Source organism: Agelaius phoeniceus, chromosome 5, assembly GCF_051311805.1.
Source record: "Agelaius phoeniceus isolate bAgePho1 chromosome 5, bAgePho1.hap1, whole genome shotgun sequence".
NCBI lineage: Eukaryota > Metazoa > Chordata > Aves > Passeriformes > Icteridae > Agelaius > Agelaius phoeniceus.
This window is the reverse complement of record NC_135269.1, coordinates 10,243,444-10,259,583: the sequence shown is the minus strand read 5'-3', so window position 1 is coordinate 10,259,583 and position 16,140 is coordinate 10,243,444. Positions and strand designations below refer to the sequence as shown.

At 38.5% G+C, this 16,140-nt stretch overlaps 1 protein-coding gene across 1 annotated transcript; it reads left to right on the top strand.

Annotated features, from left to right (window-relative positions):
- Positions 1-7,544: 7,544 nt before the first annotated feature.
- Positions 7,545-14,845, top strand: SPIC (Spi-C transcription factor). Its single transcript, XM_054632344.2, has 4 exons — positions 7,545-7,650; positions 9,279-9,391; positions 10,313-10,421; positions 14,418-14,845. Exons 1-4 carry the CDS (start codon positions 7,545-7,547, stop codon positions 14,843-14,845), a joined length of 756 nt encoding a protein of 251 aa, XP_054488319.2.
- The last annotated feature ends 1,295 nt before the right edge of the window (positions 14,846-16,140 follow it).

Here is a 16,140-nt window from a genome sequence, read left to right as displayed (position 1 = left end):
AATAAACACACTTCATAGGCCTTATACTATAATCCTGTAGATTTTTGCATTTCATTTCAGGTGAAGGTCAGCTTGTATTCTTATAGTAAAATCAGCATGTTGTATTCTTTTAATGCATAATGTCAGTATTTTCATTAATAGTGACTTGTTATTTCTATCCTCAATGAACTTGGGGATCTCAGGCTGGCCTCTTGATTTACTTCCACCCCTTTTTCTTATGGGCATATTCCTCCATTCCTGGTAATTTCCAGAGGATTTAAATATAATTTAGGGCCTGCTTAATGATGAAAGTTGATTTTTTTTTCTGTTCAACATGCAGTGCCTCAATAGATGCATACATGCTCTGTCTGCCTGAACCTGGGATGCATCTTGTCTTAAAAATGTTAGAACTCTGTTACATTTATTCTGTTTGCTTCTATATGTCTGCTACAGGTCTTTAATTCTAAATGGTTGCAGATGCTACAGCAGTTATTATATGTCTCTCTTTCCAGCTTTTCCAGAAACAGACACAATTGCTTCCTTCCATTCTTTGTAGCTGAAAAGGCTCTGTCACCTAGACTTAACATTTTTCAACTCTCAGCTTTATGGTTTAGGGGGAATGGAATTGAAATGGAGTGTTGAATTAATCCTGTGGGATCTAAGTGCCTCTCAAATCTGAAAGCATGTTTCTTCCACAAATAGCTCAGTTACTTGGAAAACTGTTAGTTTCTATTTGGCTTCCCCAGTTTCATTATTAAGTGTCATTTAAATTCTGTGTTCTTCTTTATATCTGCTTTCGTTTTCAGGGAAAGGGTTTCACTTTTATCCTTTACCAGGCTCACCTTCTAATCATCAAGTAATAGAATGGTTTAGGCTGTAAAGATCTAGAGCAGAACTCTTCCCATTATTCATTGCTAGTTTTATGAAATGCTGTCATATTATTCCCATCTTGCTCTGATAGTTTTCTGCTGAAGTATTATTGTGTTTTATTTATCCCACTATTTGACAGTACTCACTGTACCTGTAAATGAATCAAAATTATTTGTTTATATTTCACTTCAGAGTCTTCTTTTAGTTAGGGCTGGTTCTTGTTTTTTTCCCCAATGCACTTTTTGTTATTAGTTCCTTTTGCTTCTGTCGTGGTTTCTGGTTTTCTATCTCAACGGAGTTTCCCATCAGAAATTCACTTCCTTTGGTTAGATGAAGCCAAAGAAGAAGCTCCCTGAGAAGCCTTGCTGACATGAGCATTTGGACCAATGTGCTGGCTCTAGTTGTAAGATGGGGGCTTTAGATGTGGTTTTTCCATTGAAAAGCTGATCTTGCCACTCATGCAACCTCAACTTCCATGCTCATCTTCTCTTTTTAATCCCTGGAAGCCCTTTAGATGTGGTTTTTCCATTGAAAAACTGATCTTCCCACTCATGCAACTTCAGCTTCCATGCTGATCTTCTTTTTTTAAGCCCTGGAAGAGGTAATTCCATGCTTAGACCTAACCTCTGCAATAATTTATCCCAATGTCTAATTTCATGACTGCATTTATTCAATGGTTCTTAGTGAAATCTATTACAGATCTAATGTTAGCCAAATAAATAAATAAATCTTAAGGTTGGATCATAATTTACAATCCATATTGAGTTGGCCTCCAATGGGATATGCAAGTGTTTCATATTTAGTGGTAAGGAAATGAGTCTGATGGAGATAATCTCTCATTTCAGGCTTAAAATTCAATTTGTAAAACATTTTCAATATCTTGTCTATTTTAAGGTAAAAAGCTTCACACATGAGATGTACTTGGAGGTAATGGTTGGGCAAAGCTCTTTCAAAAAATAAGGCCCAGTAAATAACTATAAAGAGCTCTTATGAGAATTAAAATGCAAAAATGACATTCTTTTGGTAACCCACTGAAATGCTTTATAAGGTAGACAAAAATGTAAAACAAACCACGAATTCAGGGAATTATGTGCAACATTAAGGCTGGCACTGCATGTTTCCCCTTACTGTAGTGAAAATAACAATGGTCAACCTCTGTTTGCAGAAATCATCGCTGATCCTTTGCCTTTGGTGGCTCTACACCAATTTCCACCAGCTAAGGAAACAATACTATAACTCCACCAATTACAATAAAAGTCTATATTTTGCATTGTAGAGAGTTTCTCATTTGTTGAATTATTTGTAAGGCAAGTGAGGGCTTGAAACTTGAAATTATGATATATCCTCATCTTTTGGTATTTGAAATAATAAAAAACTGTGTGTTTTAACATATAGACTAAACTTTTCCAACACAAATAGGAGACTTTGAAAGTCAGTTTCATAATCTGATTTGTTAATATGATATGATGCCACAAGTGGTTTTTTGTTTGTTTTTATGTTTCCCTTTCATTTCACTTGGGGTATTTTTGTTTGTGTTCTTTATTAAATTATCTGACCAAAATCATGGTAAACAATAGTAGTGAGGCTAGTAAAAAGCTACATTTATTTCCTTTTTTGTCTTTGTTTGGTAGTTTGATTTTGGTTGTTTTGTTGGTTTTTTAAATGAGAATTTTCTTCATATTCCAGGGCTAGGAATATGAATTCAGGGATTTTCTGAGCCCACTAATTTGAGTTCAGACTGCAGACTCATTCACTGTGAGATAGTCATGCATTGATTATTATTGCATGCTACATGTAAAAGAAGGGGCCTCTCCTGCATTGAGCAAAGGTTTCATCCTTGCTGCAAGAAACTTTCCAGTTTCTTCTGAGCCTTGAATGGAACATGAGATTTTGAAGTTCACTGGTCAGCATGGTTAGACTCAGGAGGTGAGCACAGGCATGTGATCCCTCAACTTTTCCAACTTTTCCACTTTGAGGGAGACAATATCTGTGGTGGTGTAATTATTGTGAATCTACACCCATGAGGATTCAAAGCAAAGGTTATTACAGAGCTGCTTGACCAGAAGAGTAGTGGCAAAGGCATCTGACAAGGGCCAGAACAAGTATGGAAACACAGAAAATCCCTGTGACTGTCACATTCAGGATATTTTTTTATGAAGTGCCCTCTATTTTGAGGGGTCTATTTGGGCTGTTACAAATTGCCTGATGTTCAAAAAATTGGAAGAAATCTACAAATGCTGGGTGAGAATACTTGCTATTTCAAGTTTTAAATTCCTTTAGGAAGGGCAAGACTTCTTTTTATTCTACATTTGAACAATGTCTCATGCAAGAATCTTAATGCTTTCTCAAACTCTCTGACAAGTGCTGTAATACACTATTTGGTACTGGGGTTTATTGAGATGTGAAAATGCTTCTACTGTGATACTATCACTGTGAGGTATCCTTTATGCCAAGCAGAGATAGAAGAAAGTTCTGAAGCTTAAACAATAATTCTGTTGTTTGCAGTTTAAGAAGAAAGTTCTGAAGCTTAAACAATAATTCTGTTGTTTGCAATTTATTTTTAAAACATGGAGGAAGGAGAAGAGCTCGATGTTGTGGTTTCTAACAGACACTCAAATTTTTTTATCAGGCACATCAATTGTTTGAGACATTAAGACGTGAAGAGCAAGTTCTCTTTCTCAGATTTTTATCTGGAATCCATCCTCCCATCCAATGCAAAAATCAAAGGAGGCTTTTTTCTCTAATAGTATGTCTTAGGTCATCATGCTGCCAGTCTTGGCTGCACTGGGATGTGTTGAGGAGTGAGCGGTGAATGACAGCTGATGCTCAGTCCTCAGCTACACCTTCCTCTGCCTCTTCTGAGCACTTACTGGGAGATAGGCTGGGCTCTTGCTCTAACACTGTGTTGGGCCAAAGATTCAATGCTGGGCTGCAGAGCTTATGGGCTGCAGAGTTGAAAACTCCCCTACAAGGCAGCATTTGCTCTTGTTCCTATGCTGTGCGTTTGTGCCGTGTATGGCACTCTCCCATTTCCTCTGAAAACAAACCTTTTGCTGACCTGCCTACCTTCTGCTGTAGCCTCTCACATGAAACAAGAACTTTCTGACAGGGCAATTTGATTTGGGAAGATGGATCATTTTAGTGGTGGTAAAAACCACCAAAAGAGCTTTCATCTCTTGACCTTCACCCTCTTTTAGTGCATGCAGCCAGCACACTCTCACTGCTTCTTGCGCACTTTGGGAATTTAACATAACTTATTGATATAATATATTTTGTTGCTGATTTGGGTATTGGGAAGCAAAGAAGATAAACATTTAAATGTTTTTCCTTCCCCTTTCCCAGGCTCAGCTGCACTCCAGACACATCTCCTCCCCTCTTGTTATTTCCACAGGTTATGCTCAGTTCCTTTGGTGAGGCAATGAGTGGCACAGGGGTTTGGGGTCAAGACATTGTGGTTTCCCTCTGCTGCTCCTTGTTTCTCACCCTTTTCTTCCACTACTACTTCCTTCTTACTGCTTCTTTCCTCTACTCCACTGTGGTCATTCTGTGGACCACAATCTCTTTGGTGTTGTGGCTGCTCAGTTATGGTGCACCTCCGAGTCCTCTGACTTTGCTCTTCCCTCATTCCCTTTTTTCTCTCCTTGTCACTTTCCCTCCTTGTCCCCTCTGGTTGCCAGTTAATTTTCTTTTATAGGCCCAAGTCAGACCAGAGAAGTGGTGCAAAATAGAACCAGAAGTTCAAAAAAAGACGTACATATATTAATGTATTTCACTAAAAAAATATATCCTGAAACTTTTTGGTACAAATTTTGAAAAGGCAGCTTGCATGTGAAACCAGCAGAAATGGTTGGTGGCTTCAAACTTCTTTCACTGAGCTTTGTTAACAAGTCTAGTTATTTTCCAGTTTCTTGGTTGAGAGAATTTACATAAATAATGTAAGAGGTGATTACTATTTTACAGCAGTTTTGTGGCAAATGCCAAGAAAATTCTGCAAAATGTGCCTCTAAAAGACTTGGCTGGAAAGAGCTATGACACAGACTAGATTTTGTCAGCAATAAGAAGCTCTGAGCTGAAAAACACAGAGTTCTGTTCCTGTAGGATGCAACAGCATGTCTTGGAGCTGCTCAGAAAGTGTTTGGCAGATCATCAACTACAGCTTGTCTCAATCTCTACTGCATGCTGGGCATGGGCTACAAACATGAGCCTTGAAGCAGAACTCTGAAATTCCTTCAAACTTTTATTCTGAGGTCTAGTTTGGTCCACTCCTTACACTGAGCTACCAAGAAGGTTCAGATAAAAGCTCAAAGTCCACTGCAGCCTGTGTGGGACAGATGAGGGATGTGGAATTCTGCCCTAGATTCATCCTGCTGCGATACCAGTGACAGATTTGTTAGAAGGTGCCATAGACAAAAGGAATCTCTCCCAGTGCTTAAACCCCACATGTTTTGGACAATAGTTAAAACACTTAATTTTATTTATTTCAGTATAAATCACCCTCTTTTGTGCAGAATGAAGGGACATGCTGGCAGTTTACTGTACCTATACTCTCAAAAAAATCCCTAGGCAAAACACTTCCCTAAAATCAGCTATTTAATGCAGCCCCTTTGCCAGCCCTTTGCTGTGGGAACTCAGTCTTTCTTTCATTTCCAAAACCAGACAGATTCTTGTTTTGTGTGTGGAACTGAATTTCTAGGTAAGTGCCCAGGTTGTTTTTTTGGTTTTTTTTAAGCTTACTAAAGGTGTGCCTTTTTCTTTTTTGGTATGAATTAATTGGTGTAAGTGGTATGACCATTCAACAGTACCTTGCCTATACTTGTGCATTTAAGACTTTGCAAAGCATTGAGGTGGCTGTAAATGTTCTGTAAGGTATCAGTTTGGAGTCTGAGTTAGAAAAAATCACTTTAAGGAAAGTGAATTACTTAAAATTATGGGGAAAATACGTGAGGATCTTCACAAAGTAGATTCCTGTCTTTAATTTCTGTAGCCCTGTGCCCCAGGAATCTGTGGCCACCATTGCAGATTGACATTGTCCATTCTGGTTTTAGAATAGATTTGGATGAGATGATTCAAATACTTATTGCACTATCCTCAGAGAGAAATATCCCACTGATTTCAGTGAGTTCTAGGATTCCACCATATAGTTGTCAAGATTTAAAAACACTTATGCAAATTTTGACTGTAGCCTATAACATACTCACCTGAGGCAAAATTCCCAGATTGGAACATTCATGGTTAATGTTGGATAAAATGCTTCCTCAGTAATATTTGTGTATCCTGTCTCTCCTTTGTATTTTGAAACATCACGCACAATAATCAAGTATTTAATGAGTAAAATACCGATATATTGATTATTACGTTTACAGCTTTGAAATAGTAATGTAAATGATAATGGGGTAAAAATCAGCAAGGCAAAAAAATCTGATTATGGTTTTCTTTAAGAAATCTAAATTAAAAAGAAGGCACTAAAGATATGTTTCTTAGCAATATTGTTTGTGTTAAACTGCCTGAAAATGTGTCTATTGACACTGTTTATTTAACAATCAAATTTGCCTCTGGAGCTCACAATTAGTCTGAGTGTTTATGTATGTTCATATACAGTCATATGCTAATCTATATTAGAAAAAAACTCTAAACTTGTTTCAACTGGCTGTGAACTAAAGGGACTTAAACACATGCATTTAATGTAGGTCAGGATTTTCTTGGGCAAATTAGAAGTTATGTTGACTAAGACTCGATGTCTACAATAACACATTTTCACTTTATAATGCCTTTAAAATGTATTTGTGATGGTGTGGATAATAATTTAAAGTTGTAGCATTAATGAAACTGTAAACTTATTTTTTAAAAAATAGATTTTAAAAAAATACAGTGTCACAAGTATTTAATTTAAATTAAATATCAGCTTCTAATAATAAATCCATTTTATCTGTGTTATTAAAAATATTTTACCCTGTACCTGGAAACAATACTGAGTTGTTTCGTTTAGTTATTTTAATTTATGCTCAGAGAATTATTATTTTTTTGAAGTGTACAATATTAAAAATATTGGTTCTTTTAAACAGGATTCAAGTCTTGATATCTAAATAATGGTAAGTCTACAACACCTATATTCTCTTTCATTATTGAGTGTTTCAAAGATGCTGCAGAAGACTGTCAAACTCAAATTTGAGGGTGTCTTTAGCTTTTTATAACAAGGTGTTCTAAAATGGTAATTAACAGTTTTCTGAAAATCCACACTTGGTTTCCTGTAGTGGCACAGTGTAGCATTTTCTCTGCATAACTGCTTCAGAAATTATGTGTAATTATTTTTGTCATGTCAATGTTATTGAAAGATAACTCTGCCTTCATGAACGATGTTATGTAAGTGATACAAACATCTCTGTATTACAGACTATAAAACTCTCCACCAGCAGTAACACCCTTTATGTAAACATCTTTTGCAAATTAAGGAAATGAACCTTGAAACATTTGACAGAGTTGAATAATGTTGCCTGTGTGAATTGTCTCACTGACCTCAAAGGAGTGAGAACTTTCTCATAATAGTAAAAGATTGTGGTGATGCCTTGGTGCCTGCCAGAGATCAGTTCCAGGAGGATGTGTATTCTATAGCATCACTGTGTTTATTTAGGATAATAAATAGGATGGGATGATTGACAAGAACCAGCCTGCTTTTTTTTCTGGGTCCTGACAGCAAAATGTTCTTGCAGAGCTTTCCTGACCACGACGTGCTGGGCCAGGCTTTTGAAGATGCTCTAGAAGTGCTGCAGCAGCACTCTGACAGAGAAATGCAGTGTACACCAGGTAACAAACACCCTTCTTCTAATTCATTTCCCAGCTCCTTTTTTGCAGGAAAGCACCTCTTGAAACATACAGGCGGGGGAGTAATTTACCAAAAGTGGATTAATGGGATGTTTTGGGAGGATGAAAAGGAGGAAAATTTTTGGAGGGTTTTTACCCCTCCATGAGTACTGCCCAGTGTGGGGAATATCTTCCAGGTCACAGCACAGGGAAACTGTTGGACTGGCCCCATTTACCCTCCTCCCAGCAGCAGCCCAGGTGCATTGGGCTCACTTTTCCTATAATCAGAGGATATAAGACTGTTGTGCAGCAGCCTTTTCCCAGTTTTAATGCTTTAACTTGAAAATGCCCTTCTGCTATGCCATGAATCCCAATGCAAAAAAAAAAAAAAGACCAGCAAGTGAAATTAATTTCCTCATTTAATTTTTTGTGCACTAATAATAACCTTATATATTCTAATGCAGGAATGATCATTTGAGTCTGAATGATTAATAGAAAACTGTTTTTCTTGACTTCAAGAGTTATATACTTTACAAAACCTACAATGCAAGGAAGCTGTAAATTCTTCCAGTTCTGGCAAGGTTTTGGTAACTAAATTACTATAAAATTTAAAATTTGTGCTTTTGTTTTTACACTGTAAGCAGAAATGTAAGGAAAAGAAAATAGGAGGCTACATCACAAACCCTCTATGCCCAGAAAAAACTACCTGCTGTCTTTTGTGTGAAATGCCTTTCATATAAGGAAGTTGGGTTACATATTATCTATTATAAAATGAAATGTAAATAAGACCAGTAGGGCTCTATCTTCAGCTGTTAACAATTTTTTGGCTCCACTGCATTAGTAATTTACACATGCTGGAAGATTCACTGTATCTAATTACTTGCAATCCTCCTCCTTATATATGTTGTTAGGGCTGATGGAGTTATTAAACCATTGCAATGCAGTGTTTAGTCTGTCCCCAGCTGCACACACATTTCCACTTGCACTAGGTGTACCCCAACCCTCCAATATCTTCTTCTGACTACTTGAAGTAGGTAATTTTTTCAAATGTCTTTGGTCTGGTGTTCTCCTCTGCTTCTTTAAGCATCACAAGTTCTTGGGTTCCTTCTATGACATTCTCTCAGGCACTGCAGATGTTCTGATGCTCCTTTACTTCATTCACCCCTGGAGACTCTGACTTGCATTGTAATAATGGCCTGCAGAACTGCCTGACAGTCCCTTTTCCTTTCCAGGTGTATTATTATAGCCTATATTTATCCAATTCATACTGGATAACCACCACCTATGTCTGGTGGTCTGTATGGCCCTCAGTTACCCAGTAACTAAAGAATTTCATGATGCTATGAAATATTTAACATTTTATCTTTAAAAAATTGCTTTCCATTTTTCCATGTTTTTGAGGGCTAGAAGAAACAGCCCAAGGGTGGGATCAGCAGCAGCAGTACAGATTTTGCTGGATAACCTACTGATGTGGCTCTGGACACTTTATTATCTAGAAGGCAGCCACAGGATAAATGTTTTTTGACAGGCCCAGCACACCACGTCAAACTATTTGCTGTTGTGGTTTTCTTTTTTCCTTCTTCTCTCTTTTTTACTCACTTGGTTTTTGCTCCCTCCTCCCTAATTCCCAGGTTATAAAAACTGCCTGACTGTGATCAACCATCACCACCACCTCCAAGCAAGCCCCAGTTACTGTGCAGCACCATCTGTGGAGGAGCAAGGGTACAGCTGGAGAAACGTGATTGTGAGTGAACTCACTTCCAATAATAGTCAGACATAACTGGAAGGCTAATTGCTCATTTGGGATTTCTGATACAAATCATTATGCTAACACTAACAGACATTTGGTCTGGCCAGGCATGATTCAGATGAAACTGCCTTGGGAAATACTTGCAAAATGTGATTAATAATGTCTTTTCAGGAGTCAGCACTTTGCTGCTGATGCTCTTCTGTGGTTCATCACATAACATGACAACTAACAAGCAAACCTACTAGAGAATTAGTTAGAGGACAAAAGGCTTCTTTGTATTACCTGGGAGCAGGCAGAGAACAGCAGCTTCCAACGCTGATGTGGCTTCTGTCACTGTGAAAAAGAGCCATGACTTTGATTTCTCTTTGTTCTAAAAGTTCTGGAAAGACCAGCATTATCTGAGCACAGCTTAAGCCATTAGAGTCCATGTACATTTTTAAAAGCACTGAGAGTGTGGTCTCCAGGAGTGATGGAAAATGAATTTCGCAGGGGAGATAATTTCAGGGAAGCAGATGCCACAAAAGCTCATTTTAACCCAGCAGATTAACAACAACACAGCATGGGAACCACAGAGTCTGTAGGGGCTACTGTCCAGGTGGCCCTTGTCTTTTCCTAGCTCTGAAAGTTGCTCCTGCTCTGGTTCCAGCAGCAGGGTTGAAGGTCCAGGGTGATGCAGTTGTGCTGTTTTCCCTCTCAGCTTCTCCTCTGGTGGGCAGCTCTTGTCCCTGGACAAGAATTAGTGCTGCTTGTTACTGGTACACTACACTGAGTGCCTTCACGGCTGAGAAAAGTCTTCCATGAGTGAGGTGATGAAAAGGTGCATTTTGAAGGCTTCGGGCAATTAATTGCCAAAAGTTTCTTTTTATTCAGAGAATTTACTCTATTAGTAACTTTTTGTTGTCTTAATTCTTGAAGAACAGTGCAGCGGATTTTTATGCAGATGAGACTGTCTACCATACACTGCAGAATACTCCAGAAAGTCAAGTGATGCATGCTGCTGCTGGCCAGCCAAAAGCAGGGAAAGGTCTGTAAAAAGATCATATCTTGATGTGTAATTTATGTTACTTTGAAAAACCTCTTAGCAAATCATGCTTTCTCCTTTACCTATTTTTTTAAAGTTTCAACAGGAAAAAAAAAAGAACATTTACTAGTGACTAGGATACTAGTGTTCAATTTCCATCTGCTAAATCTTGTAAGATTATAAAAATTATAAATCTATTATTAAACTATTCCATCATTGCTTAGCACATGGAAAATGAAACCAGAGATATGTTTCACTTCAAATCATTTAGTCTGATATGCAAGTCTGATGCAGAGAAGTAAATCTAGCTATCAGTAACATCTTTATCCATTTATACCATATATTTTATTTCATGTGGCCCAACAAGCAGTAATTTTCTTAAAGGTTTTTCACATACATGAATATTTTTGCATGCTAGATTTTATGCCTGCCTTAGTTAACTTTGCAAACCACCTTTCAGCTTTTGTCACTTCCAGTGACAAAATAACATTTTTATGGCTATTTTCCTTCTCCTTCTGGTTGAGTTTACTTAAATTGATATCTATTTTGCAAAGAATTGGTTGTGTGACATTGTCATTGCAGTACTTCATTTTTTTTATTGCATTCATTATTTGGGTTTTTGGCGGGAGGGCCTCAGCATCCTTTCTGTGGCTGCTGGATGAGATTTTCACAGCTTCAACTCTGAGCTGTTGTACCTACTTTTGACCATGAGGCCTTTTGAAGTAGCTTCCTGATTTAGCTGGTTTTTTGAAATCCCCTTTTCTCAGCTTTAACCACATGGTGTCAGTTTCTGGTGGTATCTCTGCCCATTGATGCTGAACACTGTGGTCTCTGTTGTTTAATAACTACTACTACTACTACTACTGCTACTACTACTACTACTACTACTACTGCTATTGCTACTGTAGACTCTTTGGAATGGTGGGAAGAGTATCCTCTGTTTCTCAGTTTTCTACTTCGGATATCTGAAATTCACCATTGCAAATGAAAACCTTTCAAATACAGAAATGTTCCTTTTCCAAGTCTTATCCAGGGCTGCATTGGGGAATTTTACATGTCAGTATGTGATTTGACCTTCAGTTATTACTGCTCTGTTAAACTTCATTTCCTGTTGCTATTTCTCATACACTGTCATGAATCTTCTTTTTCAGAAGACAACCTGCACATATTTGCAGAGTGATTAACGATTCTTATGGGATCATTTTATGTCCTCTTACAGATTTCTTTGTGTCCATGGTGATGTTCCTGCCAGAAACTGTGATTTGGGGGACTATTTTCACTGTACTGAATGAATTTAGTCCTCCTAGTTTCTTGTTGAGACATAAGAGATCTTCTGTACACTAGCAAGTAGTGTGGCTTTTTAGGAATAGATCTGTAGATAAAACCATCAGCACTGAGGGCCCAAATCCTGTGTTTAAAGTGTTTCACAGAATTTTATTTAGGGCATTCTTTAGGCTGATCACAAGTTCTGAAGGGTACACTGATGTAGATATGCTTTTGGAAAGCATCTTTTGAGACAGGTTTCCTCTGGAAAGAGTCCAGTTCAGTTCAGAACAAAACCATTCCATGATCTGAGCTCATGCTCAGTGGTGGAGTGGAGAGAGAGGCTCAGTGGAGTGGAGGGAGTCAAGAGAGGCCCTTCAGAATTGAATTGGATACATTTTCCCTGAGACTATTAGATGGCTTCAGGACCATTCAGCACTGAAATGTAATGCAGATGCTCTGAAACACCTTCTGGAGGAACCTGCTTATCTCCAATACCACATAAGAAGCCTGCAGGCACTCACCTGCTGGCTTAGACTGATGTTTAGGGCCTGAAAATGAACATCAGTGCCTTATGCAATGAGAGACAGTACAGAGGTCTGTTAACTGAGCCCATGTCAAACTGGTGTGTAGCACTTTGGGGATAACAGCTGGGCTCTGGAAACACAGCTGCACAAACACATAAGAGCAAATTAGCCCTCTCCAACAGAGACATCAGCTAAAGGTGATGTGTCTAGGAATAAAAACTTGGGCAGAAATGACCACTGAACTGAGAGGCCACACAGCACTAAATCAAGTGCTGCTGCAGACATGGCTACACTATTCTGTTCCAGCAGAAATTTAGTCCACAGTCCATGGATTTTCCCCTGGTCTTGTTTGTTCTACCATCAGTTTGTAGGATAATTCAGGTTGGAGGGGACCTAAGAGGGTCACCTCCTAAGAAGTGCCCACTGTGACAAGGCAGTGTCCTTCATGGGTTTCCTTTTAAGCTTCTTAGTAATCTCTGTGTGTACAGACATATTCTAGTAGAATATGTCCTTCTGGCCTCAAGCCAATTTCTACTTAGATAATGAAACTTTATTAATTTTTTGGAAAGTACCTCTGATTTCAGGCTCTTCTTCTTCCCAATCTGACTGTTACTTCTCTCCTCTTTCCTTATCACCAGATACAGAGTTACTGTCATCCCTGACAGATGTCTTGGCTTGACCTCAGTGTTCCTTAGCAACTGTCACTTTTCCCCTGTTCCTAGTTTAAAATAGCCACACAAGACAAGACTTTATGAACTTTAGGTGCAGCTGCTTATTTCCACTTTGGTTAAAGTGGAAGATGTTCTTCTGCATAGATTCTCCCTTCTGCAAAATGTTCCTCTTTGTCTGATAATCTTAAATTCTTCCTCCTTACAGCAGCTTCTTGATCACCCTTGGCTTTGGGAAGGGAACTAGAAATACTTCATAGAGTAGAATCCACAAGATCTATGTGAAACTAAATAAGCTTCACTAGGAAACTGAAGTTTGAGATCTGAGCCTGTGGAGAGAAGCACTTAATTAAATGGCAAATATTTCAGTACCAAGCTTGCTTTAAATGCATGGGAATGCAAACTGACACTTCTGCAGATATTTACAATATCACAGGGTACCAGAAGATCTATCTCCTCCTTGATTACATGAGGTTTCTGGTTTAAAACTAACCTGCTTTTCCTGCTCACCCACCCTTTCTTATATCACAGACTACCTTGCATCACCGAAACATTCCTGAAACAAGCCCAACAAAACCAAGCCATCTCAAAATCTCTGAGTTTTGAATAAACAGGGAAACCATTTATTCAAACGTTCAGATTGGCTCTCTAGAACCTCTTTCCTGCCCTCTCTGAGGATGTAATTTCCTACTGTGAGTTCTTTGAGTGTGCATCTGCACAGAATGTGCCTGCAGGCTGATGCTTCTGACACCTACCACACAGTGAAGTCACCAGATATTTGTCAGGATCCCCACATAACCTGCTCTTGAAGCTCTAATGACCAAATCCCCTTCTGTCACCACAGATCTGTTCAGAACCAGAGTGTGGTGCTGATAATGTCAAGGTTGTGGATTTGATCCCTGTATGAGCCATTCACTTAAGAGTTGGACTTGATGATCCTTCTGGGTCCCTTCCCACCATTCTGTGTTGCTCACATCTCTGTGATCCCATTTGCTGTTGCTGGTTTTCCACTGAACAGTTTATACTGATCTTTTAATTTAGGACAACCTATTAGGTTTAGCTCTGCTTTTGCCTGTAAGACCCTTTCCAGGAAAAAGTCAACTGCTCATCTTTTAAAACAAGCACAAGTGTTGAGCTTGTGAGGGTCCCCAGGATGAGGTGAGAGATGAGGAATCAGACTCCATGTTCTCAGAAGGCTGATTTATTATTTTATTATTTCATATTATATTAAAGAATGCTATACTAAAACTATACTAAAGAAAGAGAAGGATACAGACAGAAGGCTTAACAAGAATGATAATGAAAAACTCGTGACTGACTCCTCAGAGTCCAACACAGCTGCTGATGATTGGTCATTAAGTGAAAAAAAATTCACAAGTTTGGATAAACAATCTCCAGACTACATTCCAGAGCAGCAAACACAGAAGAAGCTGAGGCTTCTCATCTTCCCAGGAGAAGAAATCCTGGCAAAGGGATTTTCCAGAAAACATGACAGTGACACACGAGTTCTGTTCTGACCTTTTGTGATTTATTTCTGACAGGTAGAAAAAAGCTTCGACTATTTGAATACCTCCATGAGTCTCTCTATGATCCAGCAATGGCAAACTGCATCCAATGGGTGGATAAGCCAAATGGTGTCTTCCAGTTTGTCTCCAAAAACAAGGAGAAACTTGCAGAACTGTGGGGAGAAAGAAAGGGAAACCGCAAGATCATGACTTACCAGAAGATGGCCAGAGCACTGAGGAATTATGGAAGAACAGGTGAAATCATTAAGATCCGTAGGAAGCTGACGTACCAGTTCAGTGCTGTTGTTTTAAAGAGACTTGCTCCAGCTTATTTCTTGGGAAAAGAAACAATTTATCATCCCTACATTCAGCCTAATCAAGAATATCAGTGTGCAGATGACTGGACCAGTTACAATAATTACATGTACAACAATGGTTATGCATTGCAGCATGCTAACAGCTAGACTTGCCTGTCACATGAACATGCCTTTGTTATCCTGCAATACTTTCCAGCACAGAAACTCTTCCCTCTACATAGCTTTTCCTTTAAGATTTCATACAAACACATGAAGAGGAAAGGTTAAAAAATTATATTGGCCTAGGTTTTTTTTCCTTTTGAAGTTAGTGATATACAGTCATTGCCTCTTGAAGAAATCTAGCAGCTATAGAACTCATTCTATTCTCCATGATGCTAGTCAAAGGAATTACTGTAGTTTCAAACTGATATATTCAAGAATAGGATCAAGGCTTTTGTCTGTTAGTGGACATTGAAGATCCCATTGTGACAACACTCACTGTAAGTTTTATGCATATCTACCATCAGAATTTAGGTGATGTTGTACCATGGTTGCTGCATCCCTAAGCTAGAAAGGGAAGAGATTTGCCAACTGCATGAAGCTGCTGTCTGCTTTTTTCACCAAAGTTGTTTATAAAAGGACATTTTCTGAGTGAATTCCTGGCTGACTGATAGAGTCCACATGAGGGTGCACCTGTTGGCCAAGTTGTTAATCCTTAATCACTTAAATTGACATATCTTAGCACAGATCCTGACATGGGGTATTAGGATTGCCAGGTGCACATTTTACTGTTGGCAGTGGATTCATTGGGACCATGAGAAAGTTAATAAAGGATTTGTGCTTTTGATTAGTTTTTTATTAAGTTTTGTACAGTTCTTCCCCCACTAATATGAGGAGTTTCACTTTTATCCAGCAATTCTGTACTGACCTAAAAAATATAGCTTTGCCATTTATTTTAGGTGTTATAACTTTATAAATAAAATTTCGCTTCTCTAGCTCTTTTTCTAAATGGGAATGCAGCTGAAAGGCTCAGTAATTTTACACTCTCTTCCTGGGGAAGAAGAACTAAATTTAGGCAAAAAGAGAATAGTGGATGCTTATGTTAGGATAATACCTATAAATCTACTTTTTCTCATACTTCTGTTACCTGATCAACTTGTATCTTCATAGGAGTTGTTTTTTGTGCTGCAATATTTCCATTCAATTGCGTTCAGTTCCAACTTCTGCATTTTGCAGTGTGTAGGCCTGGATATTAATAAAGACAAAAATAATTTCTGTGGAGAGCTGTGGATGGTGGGCTGATGTGTTTGATGAAACTTGTTGATTTTGATAGTTGCCCTTTGCTGTGACTCCTGTTTACTTGTACAGGGTTGAAATTTTATGTAGTAGACACAACACAACTCGCTCTGCCTGAGCCAAATTCAAGGTTTAGGGTTGTTACTTTGGTAAGAGGACAGATGTTT